The 16,777-nt window shown below is 54.7% G+C and overlaps 5 protein-coding genes across 5 annotated transcripts; 1 reads left to right on the top strand and 4 right to left on the bottom strand.

Annotated features, from left to right (window-relative positions):
- Positions 1–1,249: 1,249 nt before the first annotated feature.
- COL26b_004933 (uncharacterized protein) lies at positions 1,250–3,160 on the top strand (the record flags this gene model as incomplete). Its single annotated transcript, XM_053177792.1, has 4 exons — positions 1,250–1,514; positions 1,573–2,056; positions 2,113–2,369; positions 2,436–3,160. 4 exons carry the CDS (start codon positions 1,250–1,252, stop codon positions 3,158–3,160), a joined length of 1,731 nt encoding a protein of 576 aa, XP_053038314.1.
- Positions 3,161–4,334: 1,174 nt separating this feature from the next.
- COL26b_004932 (uncharacterized protein) lies at positions 4,335–4,725 on the bottom strand (the record flags this gene model as incomplete). Its single annotated transcript, XM_053177791.1, has 2 exons — positions 4,335–4,431; positions 4,490–4,725. 2 exons carry the CDS (start codon positions 4,723–4,725, stop codon positions 4,335–4,337), a joined length of 333 nt encoding a protein of 110 aa, XP_053038313.1.
- Positions 4,726–10,103: 5,378 nt separating this feature from the next.
- On the bottom strand, positions 10,104–12,523 carry COL26b_004931 (uncharacterized protein; the record flags this gene model as incomplete). The annotated part of the gene is made up of 6 exons (XM_053177790.1): positions 10,104–10,432; positions 10,489–10,579; positions 10,632–10,742; positions 10,799–11,107; positions 11,161–11,399; positions 11,464–12,523. 6 exons carry the CDS (start codon positions 12,521–12,523, stop codon positions 10,104–10,106), a joined length of 2,139 nt encoding a protein of 712 aa, XP_053038312.1.
- Positions 12,524–12,848: 325 nt separating this feature from the next.
- COL26b_004930 (uncharacterized protein) lies at positions 12,849–14,059 on the bottom strand (the record flags this gene model as incomplete). The annotated part of the gene is made up of 3 exons (XM_053177789.1): positions 12,849–12,883; positions 12,913–13,965; positions 14,032–14,059. The coding sequence occupies 3 exons, from the start codon at positions 14,057–14,059 to the stop codon at positions 12,849–12,851; spliced, it is 1,116 nt and encodes a 371-aa protein (XP_053038311.1).
- Positions 14,060–14,602: 543 nt separating this feature from the next.
- On the bottom strand, positions 14,603–16,535 carry COL26b_004929 (uncharacterized protein; the record flags this gene model as incomplete). The annotated part of the gene is made up of 4 exons (XM_053177788.1): positions 14,603–14,755; positions 14,826–16,045; positions 16,098–16,402; positions 16,465–16,535. 4 exons carry the CDS (start codon positions 16,533–16,535, stop codon positions 14,603–14,605), a joined length of 1,749 nt encoding a protein of 582 aa, XP_053038310.1.
- Positions 16,536–16,777: the final 242 nt, after the last annotated feature.

The raw sequence follows: 16,777 nt of genomic DNA, 5'->3' as shown, positions 1-16,777 counted from the left end.
ATCTTACGCGAAGTTTGGCCAAGCTGGTTGGAATCATAGGGCGATGACGGTTTCGCGCTAATGTTCGTTGCGTCTAGCTATAAGTTAAAAGCAGAGAGTGTGGAGCCCAGCCAAGGGATTGCGCCTCATCGAACCAAGCCATCTCGACCTCCAAGCTCGAAAACAGATAGATCCAGTCGAGAATGCGGGGCAAGCACTACAAGCAGCCGTGCCAATGTCATCACATAGGTGAGCACATTGAGTCCGAGACTGCCGGGCATCATGTTCGTTATCGCTTCGAAGTTCGTTAATGTTTGCTAGGGTCCGATCCTGCGCCGGCTGCCATCTTTCCCGCTCTCGGACAGTAAGATGAGGCTCCGCTGACATGCCAAATTTGGTGTTTGCCTGGGTCAAGCGAGGGGCGAAGCGCGCGCGATGCTACAGCAATGGGTCTCGCTTCACTCTTAGCTGTTGCAAGCCTCGGCCGCCCTTAGGGTGCTCCACAGCTCAAGAATTCGGCAGAATCGGCTGCTGTTAGCGGCCAGCTACCGTACGTCTCTGAATGTTCTTTTTGAGGGATGTTTCTTCAGTTGTACTTACATGATCATTATCTGTTCATTCCATTCTGAACTCATACTTTTCCACTTGAGAACTAATATTTCGTGAGATTCAACCGCTGACCTTGACGCAACACATGAGAAACATTTGCAGAGGATGGATCTCATCACTCTTGGCTTGCGGACTCATCACAGACACCAAGAACGTATGCTGACTCGTTGGGTTGTATGATGCCAGAATTTCTGCCTTTGAAGGAGAAAATGCCTGGAAAACGCCACCATACTTGGAACCATCGTCTCTCCCGCAATTTCTCATGAAGCCGACGACCTGAACCTTGAGCAAAAGTCACGTACGAGTTCCACTTGGCACCAGTCACAGGGCTGACTAGCTGGCCGACATCTGTCATGACGTTGACCCTGATATTCGCATGGCCCCGCTGACTGCTGCTATTACTAGTCCATGCTCGCAGCACAACGCAGTTCGACCACCAGGGTTATGACTTTTGACACCTTCGCCAGTTGACTGATGGGTCTGAAGTAAATTATTCAATACGTTTAGTACGAATTCGTTGTATAATAGAGTTATCTCGAAAATGCCAAAGCTTGAAATAATCGTACAGCTGGGTCGATATAAAGATCCCTAACAGCCTTCAGACCGATGCGGTAATGAGGATGAAGTCAGGCCTCACATTCCTTCATACAGTCCTTACATCATGTCTTTCACTTTTCGTTCGTTCCTGGCAGGCTCCCTGTTAGCAGTCTCGCCAATCGTAGCCGCGGAGGAATCCATCGTTAAGCGGGCCCGCTTCGATGCCGAAGCCGTCATCATCAAGGGGACGTGGTCATGCACCCCTGAACAAATCCTCACTATCGACCAGGCCGTCGTCGATGCCCACGAGTTCGCAAACGAAGCTCTCACTGCGCTCAAGAACCCCAATGTTCTGAGCTCACCGGCCTATTACAACTGGTTCGGGTCCGGTATGCCCACCCTATTTCTCTTCATCATTCATAATCACTGACATGCTCTCACCATCAGACGCCGACGATGGCCCCTCGGTTGCTACCCTTCGAGACAGACACTACCAAGTTGTCATTGACTCCCTCAAGCCCCCCAGCGTGGAGACCGCCTTCCGCTTCAAGCCAGAACCCTTCTTCCCGCCCAACACTGTCACCGAGAACAGTCTCGTCTTTGGCTGCTCCGGCGCCACGGGGCCCTGCGCAGATGGTGCCATGGTAGCGGGCGTGAACAGCGCGACGGAGAGCCAACCAGCCGTGTTTGGTACCACCATGCTGCTTCTCTGTGAAACCTTCTTTGATACTACGCGTGCGTCGAACAAGAAGATGATTGAGAACTGGAGGGTCGAGGGTTCTGTTGGAGATATGTCGCGTGGCTTCGCCCTGGTACACGAGGTCCAACACATGCTTATTGCAACGGGAGACGGTGAACGAGCTGATGATCTGAATAACCCGTTCTTTGGCATTGTCGACGATAGGTCCGAAGATTGCTACTCTGCTAACTGGTGGGTCGAGACACACGACTTGAACAATTGGGGTCGTGACTAACATGACATACTAGTTGCTCCCGTTTATCTGCGGCTGAGAAGGCCAAAAACGCGCAGAACTACGCCATCTTCGCCCTCGACGTGACGGCTTTCCCCATCACGAATGAGCAACCCAATGCTTGCCAAGCGCCTGCCCGCCCGTCTACGTTGGCTAAGGTGAGACGGCAAATAAGCTTCTACAACTCGACCATGTCGTCCAGACCACCATCATCATCCGTTTCAGCCACGCGCACTCCTATTGCGCCAGTGCTTCCTAGCTCGACCTCGCAGCGTGAGTTCTTTCCTCCCATATAGCCGAAGCTCTTCATTGGTCGCTGATCATTACTCTGCGAAACAGCCCCCGCTTCAAGAGTCTCCTCCGCCAGACCTTCATCCAGCGCTGAAGTCGTCGAAGTCTCCGGCGCCGTCTCTGTCATCATCCCTGCCGGCGCAGTCGCGTTCGGCGGTCCAGGGGGCGGCCTCGCCAACTTCGGCGGTGTAATCGTCCCCGTTCCCGAAGGCCAGACCGTCAGCGACCCGTCCAAGGACCCCAAACCCTCCGGCGACGCTCCGTCAACTACGCCTAGACAGCCGAGCACCACCAGTTCGGCGCCTGCCACAAGCTCCAGCTGCGCGCCCCCGGCACAAAAGTCGTACGGCCCCGCGGCCGAGAAGGTCTGCGAGGACTGGTCCGGCATGAACCAGACGGCCTTCCTGGGCCTTATGGACGCGGTCCCCATGGTCGACTGGGAGGGCGCCCTCGTCGTGTCCACGACGTCCATCTTGGAGACTGTGGAGCCTTCGCCCACCTCGCTGGTCGAGGTCATCACTATCGTTGCACCTGTGCCGCCGACCACTACCTCCGCGGAGCCGACCGTCGCGCCCGTGGCGTGTTATAACTTCGACATCAATGCTTACGGATACTGCTGTCCTGGCCCTGGTAACCCATGTGAGAATGACCTTGGCAAGTGTTTCTTTAACGGGGAAGGTGTCTCTGGCGGAGCTAGTGGGATCGTGCCCGATGGTGCGAGATGTCCTCCGCCTCCGGGTGCTGAGTACTGCAGGGGTCCCTGCGAAGAATGAGAATAATGAGATAAATTGGATTGGCGTTGAGGACATATGTGAATCTCATTTGCCGTTAGCTGTATGTGATGTGTAGCACATTGTGAAATAAAGCATGCACGATATCCCAGTCTGCTTAGTTTTGCGATGGTGAGTTTGGTTTTTGTTGGCGATGTCGTCTCTTATCTGACCATTGAGTAACGTCGGTGGTATTCGGGAAAAGAATTAGTAAAATCAATTCAAGTCATAATCTGATTTAAAAATTCCAAACGACGAAACGAAAAACATGAAGCTGAAATTGAGACGCTAGATGCTGCACCCATGGGATAAGTGACAGCTGTTAGAGAACCCTACAGCAAACAAACTGATTAGGTTTATTACGCTATACTTCCTGATTGTTGTTATAATCAAAGTAACGATTCCCTGTTTCTAGGCTCTGAAGAGAGCTCAAACTGGAAGCGTCCCAGAGAAAGGTGTTCGCGAGTCGCAACAGCATCTTGGACTTTCAAGTCTCAAGCTTCCCCTGGGCACTTAGCGGAAATCACCAACACGACGTCGTTCTAGAATGTGCCGCAAATGTTCCGTGCGAGACTGTTCCATAGTAGAGTGAATGATTCATCGTCAGGTCTCTGAAGCAGCCGCAATTCTCCTCTCTCGTGCCGCGTTATCCTCGGCCGTGAGCCTGTCCTGCATCTCAACTAGCAGCTTGCGGCATTTCTGACGTTGGAATCTCTGTAAATTTGGCCAGCGACACTTGCGGTAGATTTCTTGGGCTTCCTGTACGCTGACTTAGCATTTGGATGAACTCCTGCGTAGCTTTTCAGTAGGGGAAACTCACATCTACCCATTTCTGATGAGCATGCATCCACTTCGGTTGCCACACTTGCCATTCCCCCCCGCTGGAATCACCCGGCACAGGGAACATCTCGAGCGAGATCATGTCTTCGCACAACCCATCGAAATACTCGACGGCGGGTACAGGTCTGGCCGTGCGCCATTGTTCATTTTCCGGGATCTCCTCCTCCGGTCTTGAGATGTAGGCATCGTGGGCATTGAGCTCCCCTTCGATGAGAAAGGGTTAGATGAGGGGGGCTCCCAGCCCGACCTAAGGGCCCATCCTTGGACTCACCTGTATTGGTATCGAGCAACCACCACATCCCTAGCCTATCTCCTCCGAGCGGTTGGGACAGTGGGACTATGCCTTGGGGGATTCTTTCCTCTGGCAACGGCCAGAGTCCAGCGAGATTGGAATCCTCGAGTTGATACTCCTCGTCGGGCTCACGAAAGCCACTCTGGAAATAGTTGATGGTCTGGGTGGACGGGAACACGGGCCTGCGACTGGTGACATACGGTAGATACCGGACCAGGGCAATCATCGTGTCGTTGAAGCCGAGGCGTCGCAACTTCTCCAGGGGGATGATGCCGTCGCCCCAACCTCCTTCCGGGGGGTAAGCGATGTGCTTGGGCCTGATCGAGATCATCTTGGAAAGTAGTTCATAGTATCGCTTGATGCTTCCGACAAAAGCTTTCCGGTCGTATGTCGAGCCGGGTCCCCGTTTCTGCGATGTGGGGGCTTCGGTCGACATGATCACACCCCAGATACGGCTTTCTAGTTGATGTTGACGCCTGGGGCTAATGAGAGTTGCGAGATTTCTTAAATGCCAGCAGACCCTGCAGATGCCCTAGACTTGATTGATCGTTTAGACTTAGCGGCAGGATATTATTGGTCAAATGAATCCGGAGGCTTATTTCCTTTTGTATCTAGATCCCAGTCACTCGGACCAGCAACCTAGCCGCAGCTACAGGGATGCCGGGAAACAGGCTCTAGGCCTCGGATGGTGCCTGGATAAGTATGCAGGTCCTTGTTATTCCAAGTTTCTTGCAATAAACATATGGATAAACAGAAAGCCAACCAGAAAGGAGAAGGACCACAAGCAGTAAAATGTACCATCAGCAGCAAGAGGAACAGATAGCAAGATGACGCATAACTAAGATAGTCACAGGATGGGTGAATACTAAGCAACAAAGGTGGCAACCAAACCAGATGGCATAAACATAGCAACCAGCAGGAAGTCGTATCGATAGCAAAAGGGACAATCACCACCGTGAGGTTAAGATCTATTCGACATCGACCCGTGATCAGACCCAGAAATAGGATTGGGGGTCCCCACTGTGACGCTTCCCAAGTCTTGCTTCCCACCCAAGAACACAAACGTCTCGTCGCCTTCTATTCCAACGGTATACTGGTTTGTCTGCTCAAATTCATTTCGAAACCAGCCAAGACGGAATCGAAGGCCCGACAGCTGTTCATGAATTTCTTCGTCAGACAGCCGCTGAGATGGCATGTGTTGCGTAGCATTCGAGTAATTTAAAAGAGCAACAGTCATCGCAATGCTGTTGAATCTCTCCGGGGCCAGATCTTTGACGTCCATGTCCAGTTGTGCCTTCTTCCCCCGAGACCTGAGAAACTTGGAGATAAAAGTGAGCACATGGACCGTGACGATGATTGCGAGCATGCCGATGAGGATGTAAGTAATCATAGGATCTTGGATGATTCGCCGCCCGTTGTTGTCGAAGACGATCGCATTGATTTCGGGTAATTCTTTAAAGGAAACATTCGGATGGCGACTTGCATCCTGAAGCGCCAGACGATTCTCAATGTTGGCTATCTGAGCGCTGAGAAGAGCACGGTTGTGATTCAAGGCGCCCAGGACGCTTTGTTCCTGCCTGGGGTCTCCGAAGGCCTCAAGTGTCAAAGGTCCCTGAGGTTTGAGAAGTGGCTGGAACATTTCGTAAAAACCAAAGTAGTTTGTCGCTTCGTCAATTTTGATCATTGGACTAGCTTCGATGAGCCATTTCGTACTTGGTACCGAAAATGGCGGGTCCCAGAATTCTGGTGTCGAATTATGAGGGCGAGGTGGTATTCCATGGTCCACGACTGATTCATTGTTGACAAGTGCCATGGTGACCGTTGTCATGGACTTCACCCACGCATGATGGCATTGCCACGCGCTCAGAAGGCTGAATTTGTCCTGTGCTTCGTTTAACTTTCCCCACAAGTACGTTTGTCTTGATCCGAGAGTTAGTCGCTCCCCATCACACCACCCTTGGTCATACAGATGCGGAGGGCAACAGCTTGCGGAAGCCCCAACGTCGTCCATGTCTTCCAACATGACCGCGAAGTAAGGGGTTGGAAATTGAATCGAGGGCCTCAAAGTCGTAGGCTTTTCCCCAACACAGGATAATGTAACAGTAACATGAGCGAAGGACCACGTTTCCCGATTACCGGCGTAGTCGGTACTGGTGCGATTCGAGATCTCTATCTGGATAGATTGCTGTGGTATTCTTTTGCAACTGGCGTGAAGTCTTGCTGCAGGCATCTCGACTTCGACAGACTTATTCGTGGAGCCTCTAACGTCCAATACTGGTTTGTGACTGATGAGGGGGAACAACAAGTCATCATATGTGTTTTTGGGGTATGATAGGTTTCCTTCTGTAGTCCGAACTAGCAGGCCACTCAAAGCCACAGCATCAAAAGTGTGGTGCCGAGACTGGTTGAAAGAATTGTGAACGTCTCCAAACCAACTCTCTTGCTGTAGCCTTACCCGAGATTGTGATGGAATCCATTCAAACGTAAATAAGATCGATGTAAGCGTCGTGAGAAAGGGAACCATAGATCCCATGGCTTGCGAGCACAACACTGGCCACGTATGATGTTTAACTGACTGGGCTACGACTCTTGGCCCTATTGAGTCGAGCATGGAGTGATCCAATTGATCAACGCGACATGGCCTTACAGAGAGGCTGTAGAGAGTAGATAAACCTCGGAGGGCGGAGTCGAACGAGCTTGTGTATAACCCAACACACAAAACTATCAGCATTGAAACTGTAGTCCAAAACAAACTCCAGAAGTCGTCCAATGAGATAATTCCGTTGTTGTCGATAGAAGCTTTCAGGGTGCCGAGGAAAATGACTATAAGACAGCACACTGTTATGGTGAATGCCGTACGAACTTTTGTTCTCAGCACAATCGGCACTGCGCCTTTCGCACTCCAGGCATTTCTGTGGGTAGACGATGACCTCTCCCTAAGTTTTTGAGTAAGCTTAGGGCAATCGCGGAAGAATATAAGGTTCCCCAACGTCGTGGCTGGGTCTCTGTACCAAATGAACATCCTCCAAAGATGTGCAATCAGCCAAAGTGAGAGGACCATAGAGAGTGAAAATAGAACCAATAACACGGCCCCAATCGTTTCATCAGTGAGCACTCTGTCAACTTTGGTGTTTGCTGAAGCCGTTACGGATTTGCTTTTTCGAACTTGTCGCAAGTTGTGGTACCCTATAAATAAGCCGATCTTCTTGACCAACTCAACCACGGAGTCCAGTAGCATTTCGTTTGTGGTGTTTTGATTAGAAGGTAAAGTTGTTCCTTTCATGCCATTAAGCACTTCCAGAGGTCCTTTCTCAGTGTAGTTGTCGTACTTGTACTTGTAGTCTCCAGCGGAATCATGAGGTGCTGGTGCAATCAACGCCCAAGGGATCGTACGCATTATCAGCGGCCAGACGTCCACATTAAGGGGTGTATGAGAAGAATCTGTTAAGATGCGTACTTCTGGACTCACCCCGTCGTCCACTAGCTCAACCTTTGACGTCCAAAATGTGGGCGAGCACACCAAGGCAGCGGTGCTTTCGATAGTTTGTACCGCTGTCGAGCCATTAGGTGCAGATAGTTCCGCTGCGAGATAAATAAACTGGCTGCTATGCTGTGGTAGATTAGGACAATGCCTAACGAGGTCGTTGGTTCGTTTCCTGATACGTGGCTCTCTGCAGACAGAGTATTGAGTACCTAGTACCTTCTCACAACTCCGCGAATCGGGTGTCCTTTCAGGCTGCTCGAAATATAACCATCTTTCTATATTCGAACGATTGTCCTTGGCTTTGTTTGGTGCGGAAGAGTCCTTTCTTGGTTGGAGAAAAGTTGGGAGGGATACGGTGACGTTCGGGCAGCCCTCAAAATAAAGACTTATGGATTTGATGCCCAATCTCGCGACGAACAAGTCGTACTTCTCGAGTTTCAGGCAAGTTACGTTCGCGTGAAAGCCATCCAGGACTGTTGTGATTGGTGCGTTCCGTAGACCTCGAGGAGCAAAATGTTGGTATGTCGCATTTGTCGATACCCCAAACGGATATGTCAAGTTGAAGCTTTCCACGGCCAGGGCCATATAGTATGAAAGAGTGGTAAGTCGAGATGTGTCTCTGGCAACGAAAGTGTCGAGAGGCTCTATCGTGGTGTCGCGTTGGACGGGTATCACAATGACCCGAAACAGGTTAGGGGCGAGCACAATTTGAGCCCGCAGAAGTAGAGATACCAGAACCGCACACGAGACAGTATAATGTTTGCGGCGAATCGACTGGAAGAGTACCGACGGTAATATCATCGACATGTAGTCGAGATCGATATCGATGTCATCCAACGATTGCGCTCGCACCAAGTCCATCCATATCGCGTATCTGCCAGCTTGCATTTCAACTCGAGCCCACATCATCGCAAGGACAGTCAAAACTGCATCAGCGTTAGTGGATGTTATCTCAGCCTGGAAGGAAATAAGTTCACCAGCTGTGGGCCCAAATCGCCAGACGTATCCTAGATTCAACCGAGGTGTGAAAATGCCATCATTCCGCTTAGAATAGATGAGAGCGGAAGCAACCGCCGCGATCAAGCAGGCAAAGACTCCAGCGAAGGCCGCGAGCGTAGTGGGTCGTAGCCACCGTGGCTGCCAAGTTGACAATTCATTAACCTTTGTTAGTTCTACTTTCCAACCATCCTTCCCTTCAGATGTAACCTTCGGGTCGGTGAACGAATTGGTCTTCGCCATGGATGGCTCCGCGGATGGTGTTAAAGGTGATCTGTTCTGACTGTCATATGCATCGGTTTCGGTTACGGGCAGCGTGTCGTCTGAGGGGATCCGGACGCCAGCTGCAGATGTAGATCTTGTTCTTCGCATTGGCGCTGGATTCTCATGGGATATTTTTGTGATATCACTAGTGGATCGTCGGCGGACACGATGTCGATGTACAGGTCGATGACTAGTAGTCGCAGCCATAGCGCTTGATAATGGTTGTATTTTGGCACAATGCTCTGAATGTCTTCGGAGAATCTGAGATGAACTGTTCGGACGAAAGGGAGTCAGTGTTCGCCTCCAAAACAGTCCGCTACACTCGCGCAGAGTCAATGTACAAATAATGCAAATGGAACAGTCTTCAGGAATATACTCCAAGTCAAAGGTCGCAGGCAAGCGTGCATCAGAGTGAGCTATCTATCCCCTTTGCGCACAGAGGACATGGCAGGGCTGGGTTACGGGGTAGCACAGGCCTATGTTTCTCGGCCGTGTCTCCCGCAAATGTTTGGCAGTTTGGCCCATTGCATGCAACGGCTGAGATCTGCCTCGTTGATGCAAGCTTCCGAAGAAATTGAAATTTAACACGTTTTCGTGTCCTTCTTATTCTTTGGCATGCACCGAAATGAGAGTTGGTGAACAATTGAATACATGACTGGCGTACGTTTTTGTAACTAATACAGCCTGCCGAATAACACAACAAACAGCTGGCAGATCCAGTTCGACTCTCCAATGATGGGCGCCATAGTGAATGCGCCTCACGAACATTTGACCTGACTTCACGGCCTGGCGTACTTGCGCAAACGAAAGATGGCTGAGACATCGTGCTATTTATCTGTTGCACAAGCTACGCCCGACCGCAGGGATACGGAAGTTTTGACTTTAGCAGCAAGATTATGTCGTAGCCAAGCTATTAGACTGTTTAGAGACGACCGTCAAAATCAGGAAGAATTCCAATCTCGTTCATGGAGGTGAAGCGGGTTGGTAATTGCATTCCGACGGCAAAGACAATGCAATTCCGAACCAGATCCGCCAAATTAGTTTCAATTCGAGCGGATGTCTCCTAGTATCTATTTCCCAGAAATCCCCTTCTCCTCATCCCTACCCCGATGCCTCGGCCTCAAAGCCGCAAGTCTCTTTCGAATAGGTTTCCTCTCACTGACAGCTGTGGCGGCAACGGGCTGCGATAGGGAAGACCTCCTCTGCCTACTCAACTGCGTAGACGCATCCAGAGACGATGGGGGAGAGCTTTTCGAACTAGAAGCAGCCTTGTCCTTCCTCCTAATCTCGAAGAAGTTCCACACGTTCTGGTACATCTGCTTCGCCTTGCCCTGTGTGATGAACTCGTAGATCTGGAGGGACAGGGCGATGAGGAGCAGGGTGCCGAAGAGACTCAGCACTGGGTATCACGTTAGATGTTGCATGTAAAGCGAGACGGACACCGGTGTTACGTACCACATGCGATGATCAGTGTGCCTGCAGTGGTGGGGCTGGCGAGACCTTCGATGCTAACCTCGAAAATGCCGGTTGCCCACGAGAGGGGAGCCTGTGAAACTTTGTCAGATCGTGTCAGATGTTACATGAGTGGTACGACTTACAAAAACGACGGTGGCGCCGGTAAAGATGAAGAGGATCTTGGACTGCTCGCTGGCGGACAGGGCTTCTTCGATGTTCGCCTCGCGTTGTCTGAGGTCCAGTAGTGTCGTGATCTGTCATCTGTTAGCACACCCGTCTGCCTGATTCCTGGCGAGCAACATGAACTTACCGAGTCTCGCACACGGTTAGCATCCTCCTCCAACCTCTTGAAGAAGTCCAAGGTCGGATGCTTGAACGCCTTCCTCGCCGCATCCTTCCCATCCCCGCACTTCTCCCCAATCTCCGAGCCCCTGAATTCCTCATACACACGCTCCTGAGACCGTAGCACACGCTTAATCATGTTGATCTCTTCTCGGATGTCGTCAATCTCCTGGAGAAGCTCAATTTCGGCTCTTAAGTCGTCCAGCACCGTCTTCGACGTGCCCATCTTCTTGATGGATGCCTTGAACTCGGCGTAGCGCTTCATCGCCTCGTTGGACTAGCCACTTTTAGCACCCATGACCACCAAAATTTGGTGACATCTTGACTTACAACATGTGCAATTGAAGACGCAAACACGGTGCAATAACTCTTCGGCCCCTCAAACTGAAAGTGAAACTCCTCCTCGCTGTATCCCAGCGCGCTCTCGAGGATACTCTCCACGATACGCATCATATCCGTGTCCTCAGACCTCAAATCCCTGATCCCCAAAACGCGATGCTTGATCTCGTTCAACAGTGTCTTGGCGTTCTTGTTATCCCACCGGTCCGGGAACGCAGTGATGATCGTATCTGCTCCGTCGTCAGCAAACCCCTCTCCCTCCTAAACTTCGTTCCTCCAGAAAAACAAACTCACTCTCATCAATCCTCCACACCCAAAGCTGCGCCACACACAAAATCTGCTTCCGCCTCTCCGTATCCATCCTCCTCTTCTCCCGCGAAATCTTCGCCTGCACACTACTCGCCTGGTCCTGCCGCCCCGCCATCCTCCCCAGCTCCGCCTTCGTCCCGTCCGTCTTCTTCTGCTTCGAGCTCGCCTGCCGCGAAAACGTCCGCTGCACGTGCCTCTCAAACGGGCTCTTCCCCTGCCCCTGCGCGTCCTCCACCAGCGGCGGCGGACACGCCTCCTCCGCCGTCTGCTGCTGCTGCTCCTCCAACCGCCCCTCGACCCGCCGCAGGTACCGGAACAGCACCTGGCTCTCGTTGCGCAACGCCAGGTCCGCCGCGCTGAGGGCCTCGTGGTAGGATTGGTCCAGCGGCCGCGGGACGTGGTACTCCGACTTGGTGAAGCTCGCGCGCAGCTTGGCCATGGCGTCGAAGTGCGCGAGGTGCGGGAAGAGGTAGTGCTGGAGGTTTGTTGGCATCGCGGTCAGGGGGTGCCGTCGCTGCGTCCCACCACCGGCAGCTCCTTTTGGGACTACCACGCGTCTGTCGTTGCCGGCGACCATCTCGAGAGGCCGCATCAGCCGCGCCTCGTCCCCGATCTGCACGTTCCGAAGGCTGTTCTTCGTGCCCTCGTCGATGTCGACGTCGATAATGGGCAGCACCATCGAGAACATCCTCCCGCCAGGCGTCGTCGTTGTCGCGGGCTGCGCGATAGGCGGCGTCGGCGGTCCAACACCCAGCCCCAGCGCCTCCTCGGCAGCAGCAGCAGCAGCCTCCATCTTGAAATGCGGCCGGCGGTAAAACTCCCCCGTCCGCATCTCATGGAACGTCTCCTCGATAAACGCCATGATCCGGTTACATTCCGCGTCCGTCCTGTGATCCATCGCGCACACGCGCTGCACCAGATCCATCACCCACGCGACATTATTCGCAGGCAGGTGCAGCCACCTCTTGACGGGTTTCTCCGGCATCCGGCTCGCGTACGAACTCTTGCGCCGGCGCTGCTGCTGGCCCCTCTTCATCTCCTTCATCGTCAACCCCCCGGCAGTCGTTCCCGGGGGCGAAAGCAGCGGGCTCCGCGGCGGGCTCGCAGCCGGACTGGCCCCCGGCGACACCGCAGGGCTGCGCACCGGACTCGCCCCGGGACTCCGCACCGGCGTGCTTGCCCCACCCTTCCCCGGCGTCCCCACCACAGCCGGCACCCTCGGCGTCAACCGCAGCTCCGTCTCCGGTTCATACAACATATCCCACACACTCAACCCCTCAAACCTCACCTCGCTGGTCGGACACCAAAACAGCCCCTTAAAATGCCGACACGCCTCCCTCTCATCCTCCTGATTCGGCCTGCCCGGCGGCCTACACCGCTTCGGCCGGAAATTCGACACCACCCCCTGCCTCACCTTCACCTGCGGCGCCTCACACAAATCCGCGATCGAATTCCTGTTCAGCACCCGCGCCAAACTCTGCGGCGTCTCCCCCGTCGCGCTAATCACCGTCGGATCCGCCCCAGCCTCCAGCAGATCCCGCACCATCGCCTTGTTCTCGTTCTTCACCGCATGGTGCAGCGGCGTGCAGTCCTCCGTATCCCTCAAATTCACATCCGCCTCCGCCGCCAGCAAACTCGCCACCACGGCCGCGTGCTCAAACATCACGCCCGCATGCAGCGCCGTCTGCTCATCCCGGTCCTGCAGATCCACATCCGCGCCCGCCGCGATCAATATCCTCACCACCCCATCGTGCCCCTCCGACGCCGCCTGGTGCAGCGGCGTGCAATATTCATTAGACAAACTATCCACGTCCGCCCCCTGCTCAACCAGCATCCGCACAATCGCCTCCCGCCCATGCCGTGCCGCGACACTCAACGGCGTAAAATCGTTCGCGTTCTGCGCTTCGATGGAGACCATCCCCGTCTCCAACAACGCCATCACAACCCCCTCGTGCCCGCCCCTCGCCGCGTCATGCAGCGGCGTATCCCCCACCGCATCCCTCGTCGCCGGATTCGCGCCCGCCTCCAGCAACACCCCCACCACGCCCTCCATGCCGCGCCTCGCGCCCACATGCAGCGCCGTCCCGCAGTCCCGATTCGGCGCGTCCACCACCGCGCCCGCCGCGATCAGGACTCTTGCGATCTCAGCGTGCCCGTTGCGCGCGGCCTCGTGCAGCGGCGTCTCGTCGAAGCTCTCCTCCGCGCGGACGTCCGCGCCCGCGGCGAGGAGGGCCGTCACAACTTCCAGATGGCCATTTCGGCTCGCGAGGTGCAGGGGCGTGCATCTGTCCGCGTCGAGGGGGTCGACGACCGCGTCTGGCCCGGCGGTGGAGATGGCGGCGCGGACGATCTCGGCGCGGCCGAGGCGGGCGGCGTGGTGCAGGACGGTGCGGTTGTCTTCGTCGACGTAGCGGAGGACGGAGGGGAGTGAGGCGATGAGGTGGAGAGCTGGGGATGGCGGGTCCGGGGGCGAGGTGGCGATTACTTCTATCAGTTGGATGTATGCTTTTTATCGTCAGCGTGGAGGTGAGTGAGGGAAGGGAGGTGGTTTACCTTCTTTCATGGGAGAGTGGGAATCCATGGCTGCGGTTGCGAGAATGATTGTCGCATTGATCTAGACGAGGGAGACCAGATTCAAACCAAAGTCAGCTCGAGAAACAAACGCAAGAGAATCATCCTGTATAAGTCGCCATCTCTCCTCATCTGAAAACCAACTCGCGCCGTCCCGCTGACAGTCATCGTGAAGCGGGTGACACTTACACGAGCGCACAATTACGGGACCTCATCCGACCACGAAAAAGCGCGGCGGAATGGGTCCTGGTCTTAAAATCTGACAAGTGCCGGCGCTGCCTCAATAACCTCAGACGGCAGACACTCTCTGAGATCCAAGGCGATCGGTCATGCAGCCAGGCGTTTGAGACATTTCGGGGTCGCGCCTCTCACGTGGGAAAATCACCAATGTCGGGGTCACATTTCGCAACCACTACGAATGACCTAGTAAAAACTTTTTTTTTTGGTGTCAAAGCATTTCATCGTCCAACCATTACACATGACCATTTTACCTCATGTCTTCCCTCACTCACCCACCCACCACAAACGCCTCTGCCTTTCCAGCCACCCCGGTTTACCGACCGACGCGGATAACTCCCGCCGCCACCAGCTTCTGGATCTTTGACCTGATTTCGGGGTTCTTCATGTGCTCCGTCAGCGCCGCCGGATCCGACTGCGCCTGCTGGAGGATGGACTGCATGATGGGGTCCTGCATGATGCTCATAATCTGTGCGAAAACTCGTTAGTATTCTTTTCACGGACGGAAGGAATCCAAATGTCGACTGCGAGCTACTCACCTCGGGGTCCTTGGCCAGGCGCTCCCGCGTCTGGTCCTCCGTCTCGTTCTCCCGCGCCGAGTACATGGCGTTGAACGCCTTCTGCTGCTGCTGCTCAATCTCGCGCGCGTTGGCGCCCTTGTGGTGCTCGAGGTCGACCTTGGCCGCCTCGGTGCACGCGTCGACGCACTTGGAGTACTCGCGCATGCCGAAGAAGGCCTGCGCCTTGCGGATGTACGCGCGGATGAAGGTCGCGTCCTTCTTGATGGCCGTGTTGCAGTCCTCGACGGCGCTGGGGAACTCGAGCAGCTTGACAAACGCCGCGGCGCGGTTGCTGTAGCCGCGCGGGTCGTCCGGCGCGCGCTTGATCATCTCGCTGTACGCCGCCACCGCGCCCGGCCAGTCGCTCTCCTTGAACTTCTTGTTGCCCTCCTCGCGCGCCTCCTCAGCCTTGGCCGGGTCGATGTACGCGAGGCGCGACTGCTCCGTCTTGGTGCGCTCCGCGGCGCGCAGCTTGGCGTTGACGTCGGGCGTGCGGTGCTCCGTCAGCGACTTCTTGTAGTTCTCGATGGCGAGGTCGAGGTTGCCCTGCTTCTCGTACGCGGTGCCGATGCGGGCGTACGACTTGGCGATCATCTTGAAGTCGGCGTAGATGGCGCGGCCCTCCTCAACGGCCTTGGTACACGCCTCGATGGCCTTCTCGTAGTCGCCCTTCTCAAAGTAGGCGGCGCCCAGGTTGTTCAGGTAGGTGATGTCCTTGTGCAGCTCCCAGGCCTTGGTGTAGTGCTCGATGGCCTCGTCAAAGTTGCGCTTCTTGTAGTTCTCAGTGCCCAGGGCCTTCTCCTTGTCGGCGGCCTCCTTGGCCTTCTTCTTCTCCAGGGCCTCCTCGTCCAGCTCTTCGGGCTCGGGTTCCGGCTCGGGGGTGGGCGCCTTCTTGGGGGCAGCGGGCTTTGCTTGGGGAGCGGGGGCGTCGGGCATCTCGGTGTCCTTGGAGCCGCCGGGCATCTCGTCGGGCATGCCCATCTGCATGTCGACGCCCATGAGGACGCCGAGGACCTGCAGCATGCGGGGGTCGCTGAAAAGGTCGGGGGAGGCCTTGGGGTTCTCCTTCATCTGCTGGAGCTTGGCCATGAAAGAGGGGTCGGAGAGGAACGAGCTCGTCTTGGGGTTCGCGGCGAGCTTCTGGAGGAGCTGGGGGTCGTTGAACATGTTGCCGAGGCCGAGACCCGGGTCGCCGGCGTCTGTCGTCGTTAGCTTCTCACAGTGTAGCAAGTCATGCAGGTAAGAACATACCACCACCAGCTTCCGCCTTCATGGCCTTCTGCACAGCGGCGAGATCCTTCTTCAGGCCGGCATTGTTGGGGTCGACCTTCAGTCCCTCCTCGTAGGCGTCGTTGGCAGCGAGCAGGTCGCCCAGGCCGTAGTACGCGGTTCCCTTGCGTCCCCAGCCCTTGGGCCAGTCGGGCTTGATCTCTGTCGTCTTGTTCGCGTCGTCCAGCGCCTTTTGCCAGTCCTTCTTGGAGGCGTAAGCGGCCGAACGGTTGCTGTAGAGGATGTGGTTCTCGGGTTGGAGGGCAATGGCCTCGGTGAACTTGGCGCTGCACAGTTTCTTGTCAGCTCTGAAATCCGTTTCCCACGCCGGGGACTCCGAGCTACTTACACAGCCTCGTCAAAGTTCTTCTCGGCAATGGCCTTGTTGCCGAGAGCCTTGAGCTCGTCTGCGGAAGCCATGGCTGATGTGTGTTTGTTTTCGTGCTATGCCTTGCGGATGAACGTTTCGAAAATTAGAAAACAAAAAAACAGCAGCTTGTAATTACAGTCGCGGTTATGTTCGTCGAAAGGGAGGTATTCGTGAGGGTTTTCAATCGTGGTGAGAAGAAGATGCAGAGGGAAAAGGTCAAGATTTCAGGCCGCGGGGTTCAGTCAGGCAAGGCGGGACGAAAGGCAGAAAGAAAACAGAGCCCCAGAACAGG

Source organism: Colletotrichum chrysophilum (assembly GCF_026319265.1).
Source record: "Colletotrichum chrysophilum strain AFK26 chromosome Unknown scaffold_31, whole genome shotgun sequence".
NCBI classification, from domain to species: domain Eukaryota; kingdom Fungi; phylum Ascomycota; class Sordariomycetes; order Glomerellales; family Glomerellaceae; genus Colletotrichum; species Colletotrichum chrysophilum.
The sequence above is the reverse complement of the archived record's forward strand: the minus strand, read 5'-3'. Positions and strand labels throughout refer to the sequence as shown.